At 33.3% G+C, this 17,898-nt stretch overlaps 1 protein-coding gene across 1 annotated transcript in view; it reads left to right on the top strand.

Moving 5' to 3' along the window:
• Positions 1 to 17,898, top strand: part of LOC143389179 (neuron navigator 3-like) — a 133,382-nt gene that overhangs the window by 54,343 nt on the left and 61,141 nt on the right. Inside the window, 2 exon segments of the mRNA XM_076842411.1 lie at positions 4,616 to 4,684; positions 7,793 to 7,932. Coding sequence (XP_076698526.1) covers positions 4,616 to 4,684; positions 7,793 to 7,932 — 209 coding nt within the window.

Genomic DNA, 17,898 nt, shown 5'->3' with positions numbered 1-17,898 from the left:
TTTTAAGGCTAAGGTAATAACTTAATTTTTAAATAACTGATTACCAATGCACAGCTAAGCCTCCTAAATTGCATTCCTATCTTATTTTCAGATGAGAACAAAGAAACAGAGAGAGGTAGCAAGGCATGAAAGCAAGTTGGCAGCAAAACTATAATTAAAATAGCAAGCACCACGTTTGTAATTAAAATGTACATCTACATTTCATATTCACACAAAAGCAGTGCCTTTAACATTATGAAGTATTAAAGAAATGTGAGACATTCCAACCTTGTATTTTACCTACTGGGCTCTTGATAGATGCTAAAAAGCCAGCTAAATATAAAAGAAATTAAAAAGTTCTTACAAGAACACTATGCTTCTTGTTCTATAAACATCTGTGAGTGGTAGAGACTGATGTAGTTACAGGTCAGGCAATTTTGACCAGACAGCTATTAGAAATTCAGATTGGTACAACATTTCTTTTAATAGTTAGAATTTTAAAAAAATAAAAAAAATAGAATTGATTTTCAATAGATTATTAGTTGATGAAATAGTAAATAAAATAATATATACTATGTATTAAAATTTAAACATAATAAATAGACTCATGGAATGGCAATGTTACCCTATCAGTAGACCTACTATGATAAATATAAATTCTTTTCAATACGCTAAGTACTGTGGCAGTTATACTTGATAGAGTAATTAATTTCTTCAAGTTAGTAATACTACAAATACTTCTTATATTACTTTTTATTTTTTAACAAACTAAATTCCATTTAAATTCCTCATGGACCCCTCCCCCCCCAATTAGATTCAACCTTTTACCGACTTACCTACCTTGCTTCATTTATTATCAACTTTTCATATAGGTTTAACAGTTAAATATTTAACAACAATTTAATGTTAGATTCAGTCAGGATCTAAATAAGGATCCGTACACGACAATTACTTTTAAGTTATTTTAAGACTGTATAGGTTTTCCCTCCAAATATTTTTTTGTGCAATTTGTTTGTTAAATGAATTGTGTCATGTGTCATGTTGAGAGTTCCACAGTCATTGTCTTTTTTTTTTTTTAACTGTATTCCTGGAATATATGTCTTTCAAAATGCATCTCTATTGTCCAAATAAAAATTGTGTTAACAATATACTCCCTATTATTAAAATTATGCAATTGGTTTGGTGATGTAGGTCACATTTTTTTTCCAAAATGTACTGTTTTTCTCTTTTAATAAGAGAAAGCAGGCAAGCTCTCAATGTCTATGATAGTCTTGGCACATCTTATTAAATCAAAAAAATACCAGGAATTTTATTTCCTAAAAAAGATCACGAAACCTTCAGTTCTCTTTTCATCAACTTGAACATGTTTCAAGTGTGAGTTTAAAGATCATGAACATGATTTTTATGTTGTTGATATTTGTGGCTGGAAGTATGTAGATGAGGTTAATGTTAAAGGGACTTTTCTGATAAACTATTTTATCCTTTGCAATAATTCAAACAAAGAGATTACCTTGAAGAAACCTTGTTATGTTTACAATTTTAAATAACTAAAATTATGTTTTTATTAATGAAAAGGTAAAAACATGCAGAGATTTCATGTGTGTCTAGGAGATGATGGCATGTTAGGTGTACTTGGAGTCATTTACAGTGGTCCTTTAGAAGAATTTAGTTATGATGGACACAATTAGGAAGTATTCCCATGGGAATGACAGTGAGAGTAAGGCAGCCCAAATAAGAGAAGCACAATTAATGTTTGGGTGATAATTAAGAACTACTCTTGACTACAAAATACATGAGGTGACAAAGGTGGAACATAGGGTGCAAATGTCAAGAAGCACTGTAGAAATCTTTGAATGCTAGAATCTACTTTTCATTACCACCATTCTTCCGTATGTTTTAGGAAATTTATGGTTTATCTCTTTGCACTTTTCTTCCTTCACCTATAACATCAGGAGACAAGACTAGATACATTTTGTGGTCCTTTCTGGTTCTTATTGTCCCATTCTAGATAATGAATTTGGTAAGAGTGAAACCTTCCAACACCTATTTAAGAGGCATTGTGGAAAGTGTTGAAAGCTTGAGTTAGTGTGATCAACCTGGAAATTGAAAGAGAACAAAGATGCAAAAGGATTTGTAGAGGTCCAAACAGCATGACTAGATATTGATTACTCATCTGTAACAATTGAAAAGGAAAAGGAAAAAATCGGTTCTTGAGATTTCAAGTCCATATCACTGAAGAAATTTTGCTTCCATGAATAGAAATAAAGTTATTAATGGAAGGAACAGAAGATAAAAGAAAGCAAGTAGTGATTTTTGGTGTGAGTTTAAAGATCATGAACACGTCTTTTATATAGTTGATATTTGTGGCTGGAAGTGTGTAGATGAGGTTAATGCTAAAGGGTAACATTTTAGTTCAGATCTTTGTAGGAAATAAATTACTAAGTGAAAGAATGCATAAAAGTGTTTGAGGAAAGAAGGAATACCCTTTGGGAGGAAAAGAGTTGGGAAACTAAGATTTGTTGAAGGAAAAAAGGACACAAGAATGGTGATAGACAGTCAAGTGAGCTTGGCTGTCTATGAAAAGGAGAGATTCCAAAAATAGAAGAGTTACGTGGTCAAATTCAAACATAAATTTGGAGAAACTCTGGTATTCTTCAGAAATGCAAGAGAAGCAGGAAAGAAGCTAAATGTCAAGAAATTAAAGTAAGAGAACTTGTTTAGAACAAAAAACAGGCAGCAAATACTGTATTCTTTCATAAGAAATCAGAAAACACATATGGGCAATAAAACCAAGATGATTTTGACTAAATTACTTAAACTCTCTGGAATTATACTAGGAATTATATTATAGTATTTCCTTAAAAACATGGAGCAAAATCAATGAGGTAGTCTCATTTCCCTGAAAGGATATACGTGCTTGATTATTATCTTTATTCTTACATTTGTGTTCAAATTGGAAAGTATAAGACAAGAAGTAGTCACTAAACTTTAGGTGGTTCTCTTATTCTTGGACTGACAAGTTAACTGAGAAATTCACAAACAATTTTTTCTCTCTTTGGGTCCCTTTAAAAAAAACTTTAAATTTTAAATGAATATCTCATTGCATTGGTATAGTTTCTTTTTTTTTCTTTTTTTATAATTTATTCTAATTTGTTATATATGACAGCAGAATGCATTTCAATTCATATTACACATATATAGCACATTTTTTCAACAATTCTCAATAGCTAAACTGTGAAACCAACCTATATGCTCTTCAGTAGATGAATGGATAAAGAAAATGTGGTGTATATACACAATGAAATATTACATGGCATTAAAAGAGAAAAAAATCATAGCATTTGCAGGTAAATGGATGGAGTTGGAGAATATAATGCTAATAAGCCAATCCCCCCAACCAAATGCTTAATGTTTTCTTTGATATAAAGATGCTGATTCATAATGGGGAATGGCAAGGGTGGGGGGAAGCATGGGAGGAATAGATGATCTCTAGATAGGGTAAAGGGAGAGGGAGGGGAAGGGAGGAGGCATGGGGGTAGGAAAGGCAGTGAAATGGGATGGACATCATTACTCTAAGAACATGTATGAAGACATGAATGGTGAGACAGTTTATTCTTTACTTTTTACTTATTCTGGTATTACTATTACTGAGATAGTTTGGCCAGTTATAACTAGATGTTCAGTGTGGTTAAAATAAAGAATGTATTATATACAAATAACCATGTGCATAACATGACAAATGTAAAAGTGTTCAATGTACCTGAAGACTTCCTCTATGAGGAAGGACGTCTGTGTTACCCGAGACTTGCTCAGAGGACTAATAATTAATTTAGGAAACAGATCCTGATCCTAAGCCATCTTTTTCTTCACTAAAGTGCTCCTTGCTGCTGGGCAACAAAGTAACTGGATCAATTGCAGTAAGGCTCCATGTGACCCTTGTCACCCTGATGTTGGTGACAAGGGTCACATGGATGATGTCACCCCAGTGTTGGTCCTGTTTCTTTGAATACTAATTCATCAACTCTTAATAACTAAGAGACAGTTTAACTTAATATACAAATTTGCATTTGTTTTATGAAGTGTTATTCTTCCAAACTTGGCTTACTTAATGTCTTTGAATGAAGATTTTGATTTAAAAAATCATTAAGAAAGGCAACTCAAGAGTGCCCAAAATTGTTACCAGTATTTGTTAAGCTTGTTTTTCAAGAATTTAAATACATTTACATTTCAACTTTTGGGTAGACCCTTCTTTAGAGAAAAATCTTTTACTGTACATTTCCTTTAAAAATTTTTGTCTAGTAGAAACAATAACTTATTACACACAAACCTGCTTGGATTTCATAAGATGCAATAATATTATTAGAATATTAATACTATCACACAATCATAATTTTAAAGTTAATAATGCCACATCTTATTACCAGGGTTGTGCTGCATTATTTCATAGTGCATTCATAGTCCAAGGTCATGGTGGTTATGTTGCATTACCATAGTTTTCTTATTAAGTTATTCTTTATACATATTCATATGTGTTCCAGTTGCATTTCATGAACTCATAGTTTTCTTATAAGTTTGTGCTTTCTTTCCATGTTCAAAGAATCTCTTTAATTCAATTTCTCTGTTTCTCCTCATACAGTCTGACAGCCAGATATGCAACTCAGTCTAATCACAGTGGAATTGCAACCAGTCAAAAAAAGCCTACTAGGTCAGTTAATATCTCTAATTTATTGCTTGTTAGTGATATTCAAGTAAACCCAGTGATATTTTGTCCTATCACCATATTTTTTTAAACATTAACACAGCTCCAAATGCAAAGTTTAAAGCACTGAATTATTCTGAATGGATTACCATATAGTCTCAGGAGCAAGCGTGTGTTGTTAGATGATTAAATGGTTTTGGCTTCTTTTATTTCATTTTTGTTATACACTATAAACTGCAATGAAGTCTAGGTTCTAGGCTTAAGTAAGTCAAGAAAATAATTTCTTTGTTGGCCAGTGACAGTAATCTGGAAATTATACCAGATTGCAGTTGCTTGTTGAGATGGGTGTATATTAATTATTGCACATTTTGAAGTGGAACTGAGAAACACTGGCAGATTTGGGTGGGTAAGTTAGCATCAGGTCAGCCTAGATTGTTCCTCTATCCATAATAGTTTAAATTTCTGCTTCTTTATGATGTGTGTATTTTAGAGACACATAATAATAAATGGCAATATAATATGTACTGTTTGGAAAATAATGATACATAAGAATGTGTTGGAAAAATTTGTTTTAAAAGAAAATATTACATTGCTGAAGGCGTGATGGTAGTATGAAGCTGCAGAGTCAAGCCATAGTGAAAGTATTTTGTACCTCTGAGTAGTCTAAGAGTTTGTGCACCTCCTCAGTCCCGGGGAAGTGGCCAGGGTGGTATATTAGCCCCTGCTTCATTACCGAATCCTAGTATATGATACTTGACCTCAAGGACTTCTGATGCCTTGACCTGAGGTAGGTGCTTTCTCCTTTGCCTTGGTTTTCTATATCTTTTTCCACAGTAGTTAAATGATTCTAGAGAAACAAATCCTAAGAAGTATTTAATTAAAACTTACAATGAATGATATAAATTATGATGTGTAAGAAACCAGTGACCTGCCATGTACAATGGGCATTTTTATTATCCCCTATAACACTTGGACATGTAAGATGTATTTTAAGTACTTTGTTTTAATAGAACATTTCTCTTTCACATACTCACTCTCTCTCTCCCCCCTCTTTTTTTCTTCATCTCATTTCCCTTTTTATTACTTTGATGAATAATCCGGAGGCTCTGGCTGCCTGTCAAATTAGGGTAATGAGAAGAGCAAATGTACTTTTTAATTTGTTTTAATTTGTTCTTCTGAGGACTGAAAAGCACTTGGCTTCATGGGTCACAGTAAAGATTAAAAGGCATTTTAATTGCTTTCTACAAATGGGTCAAGTTTCATTGCAAGAAGGGCAAATTTTGTGACTAAATCTGTTTACACATGTAAGTTTGGAGTGGGCTTTCTAAGACTATGGTTATATCTATAAGACTTGTTCACAAATTTATTATGATTGGGACGTTTGGCCAAATTAATTAGTTTAGTCCCATCTGCAGAGTGAAGTCACTGATACTCCTCATGTCTGCAGTTAGTGTGCTACACTTGCAAACCCTTGTAGATCTATTTGAGCAAAAGTTAAATGCTGGAATCATTTGGAAAAGATTCTAATCTGTATATGACATAACTTCTTATTAGCAAAATTGCTAAAGGGAATATTCATTAACCATTTGTATCTAAACTGTAAAACACTTTAAATTTTGAAACTGTTAACTGTTCCAAGAAATGAACACTTTTTGAAGCTACTATTTGCATTTTCCTGATGTTCATTTCATTTTAAATTACTGAAAGTACTATGAAAGTATTTATTCTTTGTAAGGATTTTATTTCTTAAATAATCTAGAGAAATAAAATAAGTAGTATTATAAAGATGAATTAAAATTTAAGTATTGTAACAACCTGATTGTGAAATTTTGACATATAACAGATAAAATACTCTGTTACGTTTAAGATTTTATAAAAGAAAACTGTTAAAATTTTGTATTGTATTGATAGATTCTGGGTAGTTTGTTCTTTTTCCTTTTTCAATAGGAATTTTCAGAGTAGTACATAGTCATGTTCACAAGGTGGCAGCACCTACAAGCAGAGATGTCGGGAACCTTCAATAACGTTTTCTAAATAGACCTTAGTGTCAACACTAGTTCTTAATTTCTAGTTTTTAATTTATATGGATTGGGTTTAATATAAATGTGAAATATATGATAGTAATATACAATAAAAATTAGGCATAGTTTATGAAATAATCAAGAGTTGGAGTTCTAAAAGGGAAAAACAGTGAAATAAATTATCTCAACTTATATTTAATTATAGTCCAAATACAATAGGTAGGTCACAACCTCTTGTTAAACTGCCTCTGATTATAAGATTGATCATGTGTATTTTTTCACATCTTGTTTTTTCACATATAAAGAGTAGCTCAGCCTGCTGTCATAAAGCTATATTCTAAGCTGTCATTTTCCTCCTAATATTGATTTCCTTCCTAGACCTGAATCTTTTTTGGTTACATCTCCTGTATGATCAGGTGGCCACACTTGTAAGATCACCAGCTAAAGCCTAGTTGTGTATTTTTTGACAACTGAATGAAAGCCTTTTTTGTGAGGCAGCCCAGTCAAGTATAATTGAACCCATGACCTTAGTTTGGCACCATACTTAGAATAGCATAGCTAACTAGTTGAGATAGTCAAAACACAATTCCTGTTTGGCATATGTACAGTTACTTTCCTCTTGTTATTAATTTACAAGACTTGGAATACAGCTACCTGAGATAAACAAATATCACATGTATTAAAAGAATAAGTTAAACAGCTGCAAATAGCTAATTAATATGCTGAGAGTCTAAAAGTGAAGTGTTACCATTTCCCTTGCTTTTCCTATAATTATTAAAGTACTTGGAAGGCAAATTTTTATTCATTAAGAGTGGAGTAAGTTTGACTATTTTAGTGAAAGGTCACCTTATTTTAACTGTTCTACATTATTACTGGTCTTTGGGGGCATGCTTATTGAAAAGTGAAACAAGATTTGTCTGATAATTTCTGACTCTGTTTTAGCTATTTGTCACTTAAACCACCATTTTCTGCAAACTTGATTTTAGAAAATCCTGTACTGTATTTTTTCCATTAACTCTTCCCTGCTCAGAATCTCATGCCCCTTATTTTTTGAAATGCTGGTTGTGATGTAATTTTTCTTCTGCTATTTCAGGCTTCCAGGACCCTCTAGGGTGCCAGCTGCAGGCAGCAGCAGCAAAGTCCAGGGAGCCTCCAATTTAAATAGAAGAAGTCAGAGCTTTAACAGCATTGACAAAAACAAGCCTCCAAATTATGCAAATGGAAATGAAAAAGGTAAGTGTTCATCAGGTTTGCCATCACGGACCAAGTCTACACATCTCATGAGTTTACCCACTAAATTTAACATTTGAGGAGTGATATAGCCATTGGATTGGAATTATAATCAGTGGAGTTATCTTGTATTTCCTAACTGGAAATAGCCCTCCTGAATTTCAGTTTTCTTCAAGGCTTTTCTTATCTGAAGAGCATATTATGGAATGAACTTGTTCATTTTAAAGCGGTTAATTAGATACCTGAGAATAAAATCTGTTTCAGAAGAATATCTCCTCCCAGATGCATAAAAAGCATTTTCTTGTTTTTTAGGGATTGGCTAGCTTCACTAAGCATAATCTGCTCTAGTGCCATCCATTTCCCTGCAAATTCCATGATTTTGTCATTTTTTAGTGCACAGTAATACTCCATGGTGTATAAATGCCAGATTTTTTTTTTATCCATTCATCTATTGAAGGGCATCTGGGTTGGTTCCACAGTCTAGCTATTGTGAATTGTGCTGCTATGAACATCAATGTGGCAGTATCCCTGCAGTACGCTCTTTTAAGGTCTTCAGGGAATAGTCCGAGAAGGGCAATAGCTGGGTCAAATGGTGGTTCCATTCCAGGCTTTCCCAGGAATCTCCATACTGCTTTCCAAATTGGCCGCACCAATTTGCAGTCCCACCAGCAATGTACAAGAGTACCCTTTTCCCCACATCCTCGCCAGCACTTGTTGTTGTTTGACTTCATAATGGCTGCCAATCTTACTGGAGTGAGATGATATCTTAGGGTGGTTTTGATTTGCATTTCTCTGACTGATAGAGATGGTGAGCATTTTTTCATGTACTTGTTGATTGATTGTATGTCCTCCTCTGAGAAGTGTCTGTTCAGGTCCTTGGCCCATTTGTTGATTGGGTTATTTGTTATCTTATTGTCTTAAAAAAAAGCATTTTCTTATGTCTTTCAAGTTCTATGAAAATTCTTCCTGAAGTTATAAAGCTACATTTTATTCAAATTTTTGGTTTCAGTTTATATAAGTGCTATTAGTGGGCAGCTAAAGTTTGAACATCTTATATATTGAGATATAATTACGATAGGGCTGTACTTTTGAAACTAGCAGAATAAAGTTACTTTAGTTTTCCCCAACTTATTCATGTTTACTGTTTCTTGAATTATCAACTCATAAAATCTTTATGAAAAAAATGGCAGTGGAAGTCTATGTTAAAGGCTATCTCTCTGAGTGGATATAGATTAATAATAATAATAATAATAATAATAATAATAATAATAATAAGCCTTCTCTTATTCAGACATAAATAAAGATTACTTATAAATCATCTGTATGCCACCCAGTTCCCTGTGATCTGCAAAGTGTGCGTCTAAAGAAGGGTTGGATTGATGCTGCCACTGTGGAAGAGGGAGTGATAGTGATTTGATAGAGGAAAGTTCCATCTGAATCACAAGGAAATTAGGAACCTGTACTGTGGTAATGTGAGTTCTGGAGTGACCAGGATGTTCTGTTGGATTTCAGAACAGTGTTTTTAGACCATGGAAGTTTAAACCTTTTTTTTGGTTTTGGGTCCTATGTGGAACAGCACGTAAAATTAAAAAGTAAATGATATGTTTAATTAGAAGAACACATGGCAAATTTGCTTTGAATAATTCAACCAAATAGCAAATCTTTTGCACTGTTTAGAAAATTATAAATTCCTTCAGATAGGTGAATAATTAGAGAATTTTCTCTTATTCGAATGAAAATTAACAGGATCTATGTACCAGATATCTCTTTTTAAAAATATTTTATTTATTTATTTATTTATTTATTTATTATAAGTAGGTATATATGACAGCAGAATGCATTTTGATTTTATTGTACACAATTGCAGCAAACTTTTCATTTCTCTAGTTGTTCACGATGTAGCATCACACCATATGTACAGTGTTTAATATCCTCCAACTAAAGCAGAACTAGGCAGACTGTAAATACTTCAGAGCAGAGCATTGTCTCCTGATCTCTGTAATATCACCAGCTCTTGAATCAAATGGAAAAAAATAAAATAGCATAGACGTTTGGGGCTTGCCTTTAAGACACAGAATAAAGCTTTTGGTTTAAGATTCTGAGAAATATTACAGAAGAATTACAGTTTTTTCTGGTGGAGAAAGGAGAAGATATTTTCTCATTGAAAAATTATTTTTCCTCATTCCATGACCTTACTAGAAAGTTTCTGTAACATATAACAAGAAGTACTAGCATCTTGAATTTCTAGGAGAAACTAACAGTCTTACAAATAAAGATGTGAATATGCTGATTGGACTTCTAGGTGTCCATTTAAACAAACTGATACTATAGGTTATAGTAAAAAATCCAAAGATAGACCAGCAATGACATTTTCCATGGCCATTCCATTTCATGTCCAGGAGTAGAGCAAAATCAGAATGAGGCAATATTTATAATAACCACAAGGTGGAGACAGACATCATATGATATGTGGTCTTTCATCACAAAGAAAATGTGAAAATTCTCTAGATACATATCTATAACAAAAGAAAAAGAGTTTTTCTGGTAAATTAACCATTAATTTTAATTCTAAATAATTGAAAATTTGAAATAAAGTGTGTGATCTTATATCCAGGTATTTATAGTATATCAAATGTAACATTAAATGTCTATAAACTGCCAATAATAACTTTAAATCATGTTATGTGATATAATACAGCTGAGGTTTTTTTAAACATGTAACATGGCATTGCTGTTGAATGTAGATTTAACTTTATATCTACAGAACCAATATCATTGTTTCGTAATTAATCTTATGTTTTTATTTTGTCATTTTATTTATTTATTATTTAAACATTTATTTTTTAGTTGTACATGGAAACAATATCTTTATTTTATTTTTATGTAGTGCTGAGGATCGAACCCAGTGGCTCACGCATGTTTGGCAAGCGCTCTACCTCTGAGCCACAACCCCAGCCCCTATATTTTGTCATTTTAAATTATAGGAACAAACAAAACTATCATAAATATTACATAAAAAATAATAAATAATTACCTGCATTTGAACAGTACTTTTTTTTTTCATTCATATTATATGTAACATTTATTCTCTTCACTAAACAACCCCTTAATAGAATGCTTTAAAAAATGGGTAAATAGTCGAAGCAATCAGATAGTACTATAGAGTTTTGTTTTGTTTTTTTTTCCCTTTATTTTTTTATTGTTTGTTGTTCAAAACATTACATAGTTCTTGATATATCATATTTCACACTTTGATTCAAGTGGGTTATGAACTCCCATTTTTACCCCGTATACAAATTGCAGAATCACATCAGTTACACTTCCATTGATTTATATATTGCCATAATAGTGTCTGTTGTATTCTGCTGCCTTTCCTATCCTTTATTATCCCCCCTCCCCTCCCCTCCCCTCCCCTCTTCTCTCTCTACCCCCTCTACTGCAGTTATATCTCCCCCTTGTATTATTTTTCCCTTTCCGCTCGCTTCCTACTTTTTTGTTAAGATGTTTGATTTAAGCTTTTTGATATGAAGATTGGTAGTTGTAGCATAACGTACAAAAATATAAAATCTCATGTGTCAATTTAAAAAATAAAAATAAATTGAAAATACAAGTTTCCATCTGCTGGTAAGTTGATCTTTGCCACAAAATAGTTTGCTTATATATCTTAGGTGTGACCAAAAAAGGTGAAAGTTGAAAAAGAATTTTAATAGGTTACAGTATTATAACAATAGAATTCAAAAAGTACTAACTTGAATATTTTAATTGTTTTTCCTCCTTGCTTACTTGAAAATGGAACATTTAAGTTTAGTAAATTAACATATTTTATTTGAATACTTAATCAAATAATCTGTAATGTGCTCCCTGAATGCTTTCTACTTTCTACTTTAGAAATATACTTTCTATGTTCTTTAACAAGTCTTGGGTGATGAGTTGTATAAATCAATTCAGGGCTATCTAGAATTTGTAATGGATAGTAAGGGTTTATTCCTAATTTTTTAAAAAATTCACTTCTTATTTAAGAAAAACAAGCTGTTGAAAACAACAACAAAAGTTTCTCATTTGTATGATTTGCAAAAAAAATAAACTAGCTTATTTGCAAGTGGTATGACATCTAATGGAAATCAGTAGAGAATCACAAACTACACTTCAAAAGATACATCTAATATCATTTTCATAATAAGGCAATTCTAAAAATGTGCTCATTTTACCATTTCACCAAATGAATTAAAATATCAGTGCACACTGTCATATATTATCACTTGCAGGGAAGGCTAAAGTAGAAATGTTACAATAGAATACCATGGCACGTCACCATTCTATTGAAGTGGAACGTGGGAACATATTTCTCAGAACAAATGGTGAAATGAAGATACCATCTTTTGTAAAGATTTTCTTTTGAGAGTCCCTCAGTTTCTTGTCCTGATGATCCGCCATTCAGAAAATGACAATGAATAATAACATTCTGACACCAGCATTTATTCGTTTCTTATGTTCTCTCTGAGTCCTCTAGATAGATGCATGCTCTAAAGAAATCCAAATACCTGCTCTCTGGTTATCAGATCTTGTGAAAACTATGCCTTGGTTCATTTGGACATACACTGTGCATGCCTGAAACTACCTTAAGAAATTATTCTGATTCTACAAAAAAATGTGTAATAAATTGGAAAATGTCAAATGGTTTACTATTATTAGGGATGTAAATATCCTTAGCTTTATTTGGAACCCAGTGTCTAAATTATGCTATGAATATGTGTGGTTTGGCAGAGTTCCTTAGAGGAGAGGTGCTCTTACATGTTGCTAAGGAACATGCCATCGCACCAGAGGGAATGCTGTCATCCTTGCATAGTTTCTCCCAAGTGATTCTTAACATTGAACCTACACAACTGCTCAAGAGGAGGGCTCCTTTCCCTTTTCCTGTATTCTAATGAAGCTTCTTCTGATGTGGAAGCCTTTACTTTATTTTACACTCACATAGGATTTGTAGGATTGATGCCAAGGATTTGGCAAGATTTTAATTCAATGATATAAAATCTATTAGAGTTCATGTGTGTTTTGCAAGGGTCATGGAAATTTCAGCTGCACATTGTCAGCTACAACATACACATGTAACTCATAATCACTTTTTTCTACTTTTTAATTACCTTGGTTTTACTATAATGTTCAAGGACTGAACTGTTTTATTTGCTGTTTAAGATAATGTAAATGTGAAATTTTGGTTATTTTATTACTTTATGATAATTGAATTTTGTGTTTTACCCTAACACTTTGTCTTATTAATATTGTACAAGCATAAAATACAGTGTCAATATAATTTCAGAGATATGAGGGGTTTTCAAAAGTTAATACAACTAGGTACACATATCAGGTAATATGAACAAATAATTTGGGGTATTAGGTTATTTGTTTGCATGTACAATGCACACATCTTGAGGTGCTCTCATTTTATATGTGCCTGCACATAATTACATACTTTTTGAAACTGGCTGGTGAATGGAAGCAGCCCTAAATTTCACAATACTCCACAAAGTGGCACTCTGACTTTGCAAATGGTAAAATAAAATCAAGTGCAGAGTGGATGGCACCTCCACAATCCCTACTATAGCATCCTGTTTCTGTTGAACATAAAATCCATGACTTAGGCATTTTGCAAGCAATCATTTATGCAAAGTAGTTTTGGTAACAAGACCTATTTAGATTTGAATGCTCCTTTTTCAACTTTTAAATATTTTCAAAAGCCATTTTGATATGTTATTGTGAACCAAATTGATATTTGATATGTTAATTACTTTGCAAATTCTTTGCCTTAGCTGCTGTGCTGAATCTTTTCTTTGTTCCCACAATGATCTGTGATGCTTATGGTGACCTGTATTCGCAGGTGCCCTCTGCATCACTCAGTACCATGTCTGCTATGCAGGGAATACTTTAAGCAAAATAGTTCTATTGTCATTGTTGCTGTTGTCACATTGAGGATTTCTGAGTCAAATGTGAGTTTTATTCCATCTAAGCAACATACTTAGTGTCATAAAGAGAAATTCACTGATTGAGGATGATCCCTGTGTCCTCTCTCAGGCTGATCGGACTGATGGCCATTGCATCTATTAAGTGGAGTTCTATAGTTATATATTATAACTATATATTAAGTTCCAGTTTAACTCTTCCAGTTACAAGTACTGCATTGCCTCAGTATATTAATTTTAGAGCTAGATGACTAGTATTCCCAAGTCAATATTATTTATTTGCAAAATGAGATAATCAGATATTAACTCTGAATGAATTAACATATATCTTAACATCACCTGGGAGGAGTGGGTGGAAGTAGTATGTTGAAGAGGTTAGGATAGTTCACTGAGTGTCTTGTTTGATGGTCTCCCCATTCACATCCTCTTCTCTGAGGAGGAAGGAAAACATGATTCGAGGAGTCAATGATTCAGTTCACCATTGCAGCAAATGTGGCTTTCTGGAAAATTGAGGCAGCAGAATTTCTGGGTATATAGCAAACATAGAAATACTAGAGAGTTCAAAATCCTCCAAACTTTGGAGACAGATAAACCTGAGCTCCAATTCTGATTTTGCCTTTTTTAAGTTTTACCATGCATATGTCTGGAGACAAGTTACTTTGTCTTTCAAAGTTTCCATTGCCTCCTTTCCAACAAGAGAAATTTAAAGCCTTTTGAGGATTATTATGGTATGAAAAGCTTATACTTAGAATAATGCAATCAGTTGGTAAGTACTATTGCTTGGTTATGGTCAAATTGGTGATGGTGGGTGTGGAGGTGGAAGAAGATGAAGAAGAAGAGATGAAGTGGAAGAAAATTGCTAATTGGAGACCAGAGCCAGAGGCAGAGCTGTAAGTAGATAGGCCATGTAAATACAAGATACAAATCCATTTATAAGAATGCATTCAAATTTGTGCATCAGGTATCCATTCTTTTCCCCATGCTGTGACTCATTCATAGTCAGGAGCTGAGCTATCAACCTTTAGAAATATATCATTGAATCCAGGGTGCTTCTTATTGACCATATAAACAGCATAGACCAGGTTTTGTACTGCACCTACTCCACAGAGGCATCCATTTCTGCTGCTGTTGTGTACCCTTTATTGTGAGGAGTCCAGAGAGACTCTTATCATTCCATTGCCTTCTTAATGTACAATGACCTGTGATTTGCCCTTTTAATGAAACCCGAAATACCTCATTGCTGCCCTGCAGAGCCAAGCTGGGGACAGATTTAGAGCTGAGTGCAGAGAAGAGTCGTATATGTGTGTACTCATCTGAGAACAATTTTACGGCTGTTGCTATGACCATTATGGTGGTTGGATGTGGATGTGATCATTTGGAGTCCCTCTTGTTTCATTTTGGGGTGTAGTGATGTTGAAATTCCTTTTCTGAATTTGATCTTCTGCAGCAGTTTGTCTAGTTAATGTTATCACCTTGTTTTCTCTCTTCTAAGGAAGATGTACCCTCTCCCACTTCTCTGTTCATCAGCCATTTAAAAACCATTCTGATTGGATATTTTTCTGCCTCTTTTTCTCTTCCCCACCAAAGCTCCCAGGCATTTATGGATAAGTTTCCTGACTTATTAGTTGCAGACACATTATATTCACACTAAATTTGTGGTTAACGTGGTGAGAAAAAGCATATTGGGAAAACCTGATGAGCTTCTTTTGTTTTTAGTGACTCTTTGTTGACAAACTGTTAAAAATTCAGGTGAACTCAGGGTTAGCCAAGGTTCTGAAATTTCAAAGAGTGAAACTATTAATACTGCACAGTTATGGGACATTAATGGATTTAGCCAACTTGGATACTATGGTCAGAAACAGTTTTCATAATCCATGATTCTGTTCAATCCTGCCTACTCAAAACTCAAAAGTGCACCATAGCATGAATATTTCTGGAATCCTGTTGAAAAACAAAATCTGAGATGCCACTGCAAATCTGCTGAATCACAGTATGCACTCAATTAGGTCCTCAGATAACTCCTATGCCCATTAAAGTTTGAGAACCACTGTGCTAGACAATACTGGATAGTTCATATAGAATAACAAGTATCACAAATAGTTTTAGATCAGTAAAAGAAATTGAAGACAGGCAGGTGCAGTGGTATATGCCTATAATCCCAGTTGCTCAGGAGGTTTAGGCAGGAGGATCACAAGTTCAAAGCCAGCTTCAGCAAAAGCGGGACGCTAAGCAACTTAGTGAGACCCTGCTCTAAACAAAATACAAAACAGGGCTAGAGATGTGGCTCAGTGGTTGAATGCCCCTGAGTTCAATCCCTGCTACCCTTACCTCCCACCCCCCCAAAAAAAAAGAAAATGAAGACAAATTCAATATGGTATCATTATGGTCCTTTGTAAATAGTTTGTAAATAGACCAGCAGAGTAGGCTTTGATTTGGGCTTTAATCATGTTGCTTTTCACTTTGGCATTCCTGTATATGATGTACATATTTCTAAATGCAAATGAATAGAAGAAGATTCCTGTAGTTTCCTAACTATTGTCTTTAATAGCCAATACATCTCCTTACATTTTCTGCCTTGATCTTCCTATACAGTCCTTAGTGTTCTCTTGCAACTTGGATCTTCCCTACCACTTTCTTTCTCATCTCCCACTCGTTTGATACTTAATGTTTGTCACCATGCAATGGCATTTATCTTTTATAACTGTTTTATTTCCTCCAAAAAGATTATAGTGTGTCTTGTAGTGTCTTGAACATAGTCTTAGTTGGTAAACACTAAAAGATCATGTATTTAGATTAGTAAGAATTTGATAGCATTGATTTTAATATTCCTGCAAAAAAATAGAAAAGTATAGCCATATATATTGAAATTAATCGGCAAAACAATGTGATCACTGTGTGAAATGCAAAGGCATTTATATAATACACTGAACTAGAAAAGTGAATTTTGTTTGGAGGCAAAAAAATCTAGTTTTCAACTGAATCTGGGTCACTGAGAAACATGGTTCACTTGATATAATCCTATTAAAGCCATTAGCCTAACAGTTACTATTTTTATGTTTCCATATTCAAGGGATGATATTATAATTGATAAGCTATTGAACTTATCCTTCTAGATTTGAGAAATAGTATAATACAGTACTTGATACATTAATTTAGAATCCAGAGTTTAGTTCTGTTTTGTCACTTACAAATTGTGTAACTTGGGCTATGCTATTTAACTTCTTCGTCTCTGTTTTTTCCTTTATAAAATGTGAAGAATAATGAAAAATTCATCCTCTTATGAGGAAAATTGATTGAGTTAATACATATTAAATACAAAGTTCCATGCTTGGCATATAGTAGGTGATAGGGCATAGTATAAAACTATGAATGTAGATGTGGTCTTTACTTTTATGTAATAGAGTTTAATAGAAGTAACAAGAAATTATAGTAGAGTGATAATGGCTCTAACAAGAAATATTGATCTATGGAAGAACATAAAGGAACCACCTGTCTAGGCTTGATGCTCTGCTGATGAGAAGTAGGAGTGGGGGGACTTTTTTTCCCCCCCAGAGAAAGTTAAGTCAAATCTGAGACCCAACCAATAGGGAGGAATTAATATGAAAAAATATTTGGTAGGCATTCCTATATGTAAATAGTTCATGTGCTCTGTGACCAATAACTATTCAAATTATAATGAAATGTTATCAGTCTCTAAGAGGGTTTTGTTGGTGATATAAACTCGGAATTAACCATATTTGTAACACATATAATAAGGAAAAGATTGAAATCCATTTACAAAAAGCAAATGGATTTGAGTAATTGAAGTTTTGAAGTTTGTGATATTTGTTTGTTATTGAATCAGTACACCTGTAGGCATGAACCTAATGAATTTCCACAAATATGCTAAACATGGACAGAATTGTAGACTTTCCATGAACACTATAAAAGATCAATTTATTATCATGTGTTTTAAGATTTAAATAGGTAAACATTAAGAATTCAAGCAGTCAAAATGCAAGCATTTGTTCAT

This window comes from Callospermophilus lateralis, unplaced genomic scaffold (assembly GCF_048772815.1).
Source record: "Callospermophilus lateralis isolate mCalLat2 unplaced genomic scaffold, mCalLat2.hap1 Scaffold_44, whole genome shotgun sequence".
NCBI lineage: Eukaryota > Metazoa > Chordata > Mammalia > Rodentia > Sciuridae > Callospermophilus > Callospermophilus lateralis.
Note: the sequence above shows the minus strand (reverse complement) of the source record. Positions and strands in the feature narration are given on the sequence as shown.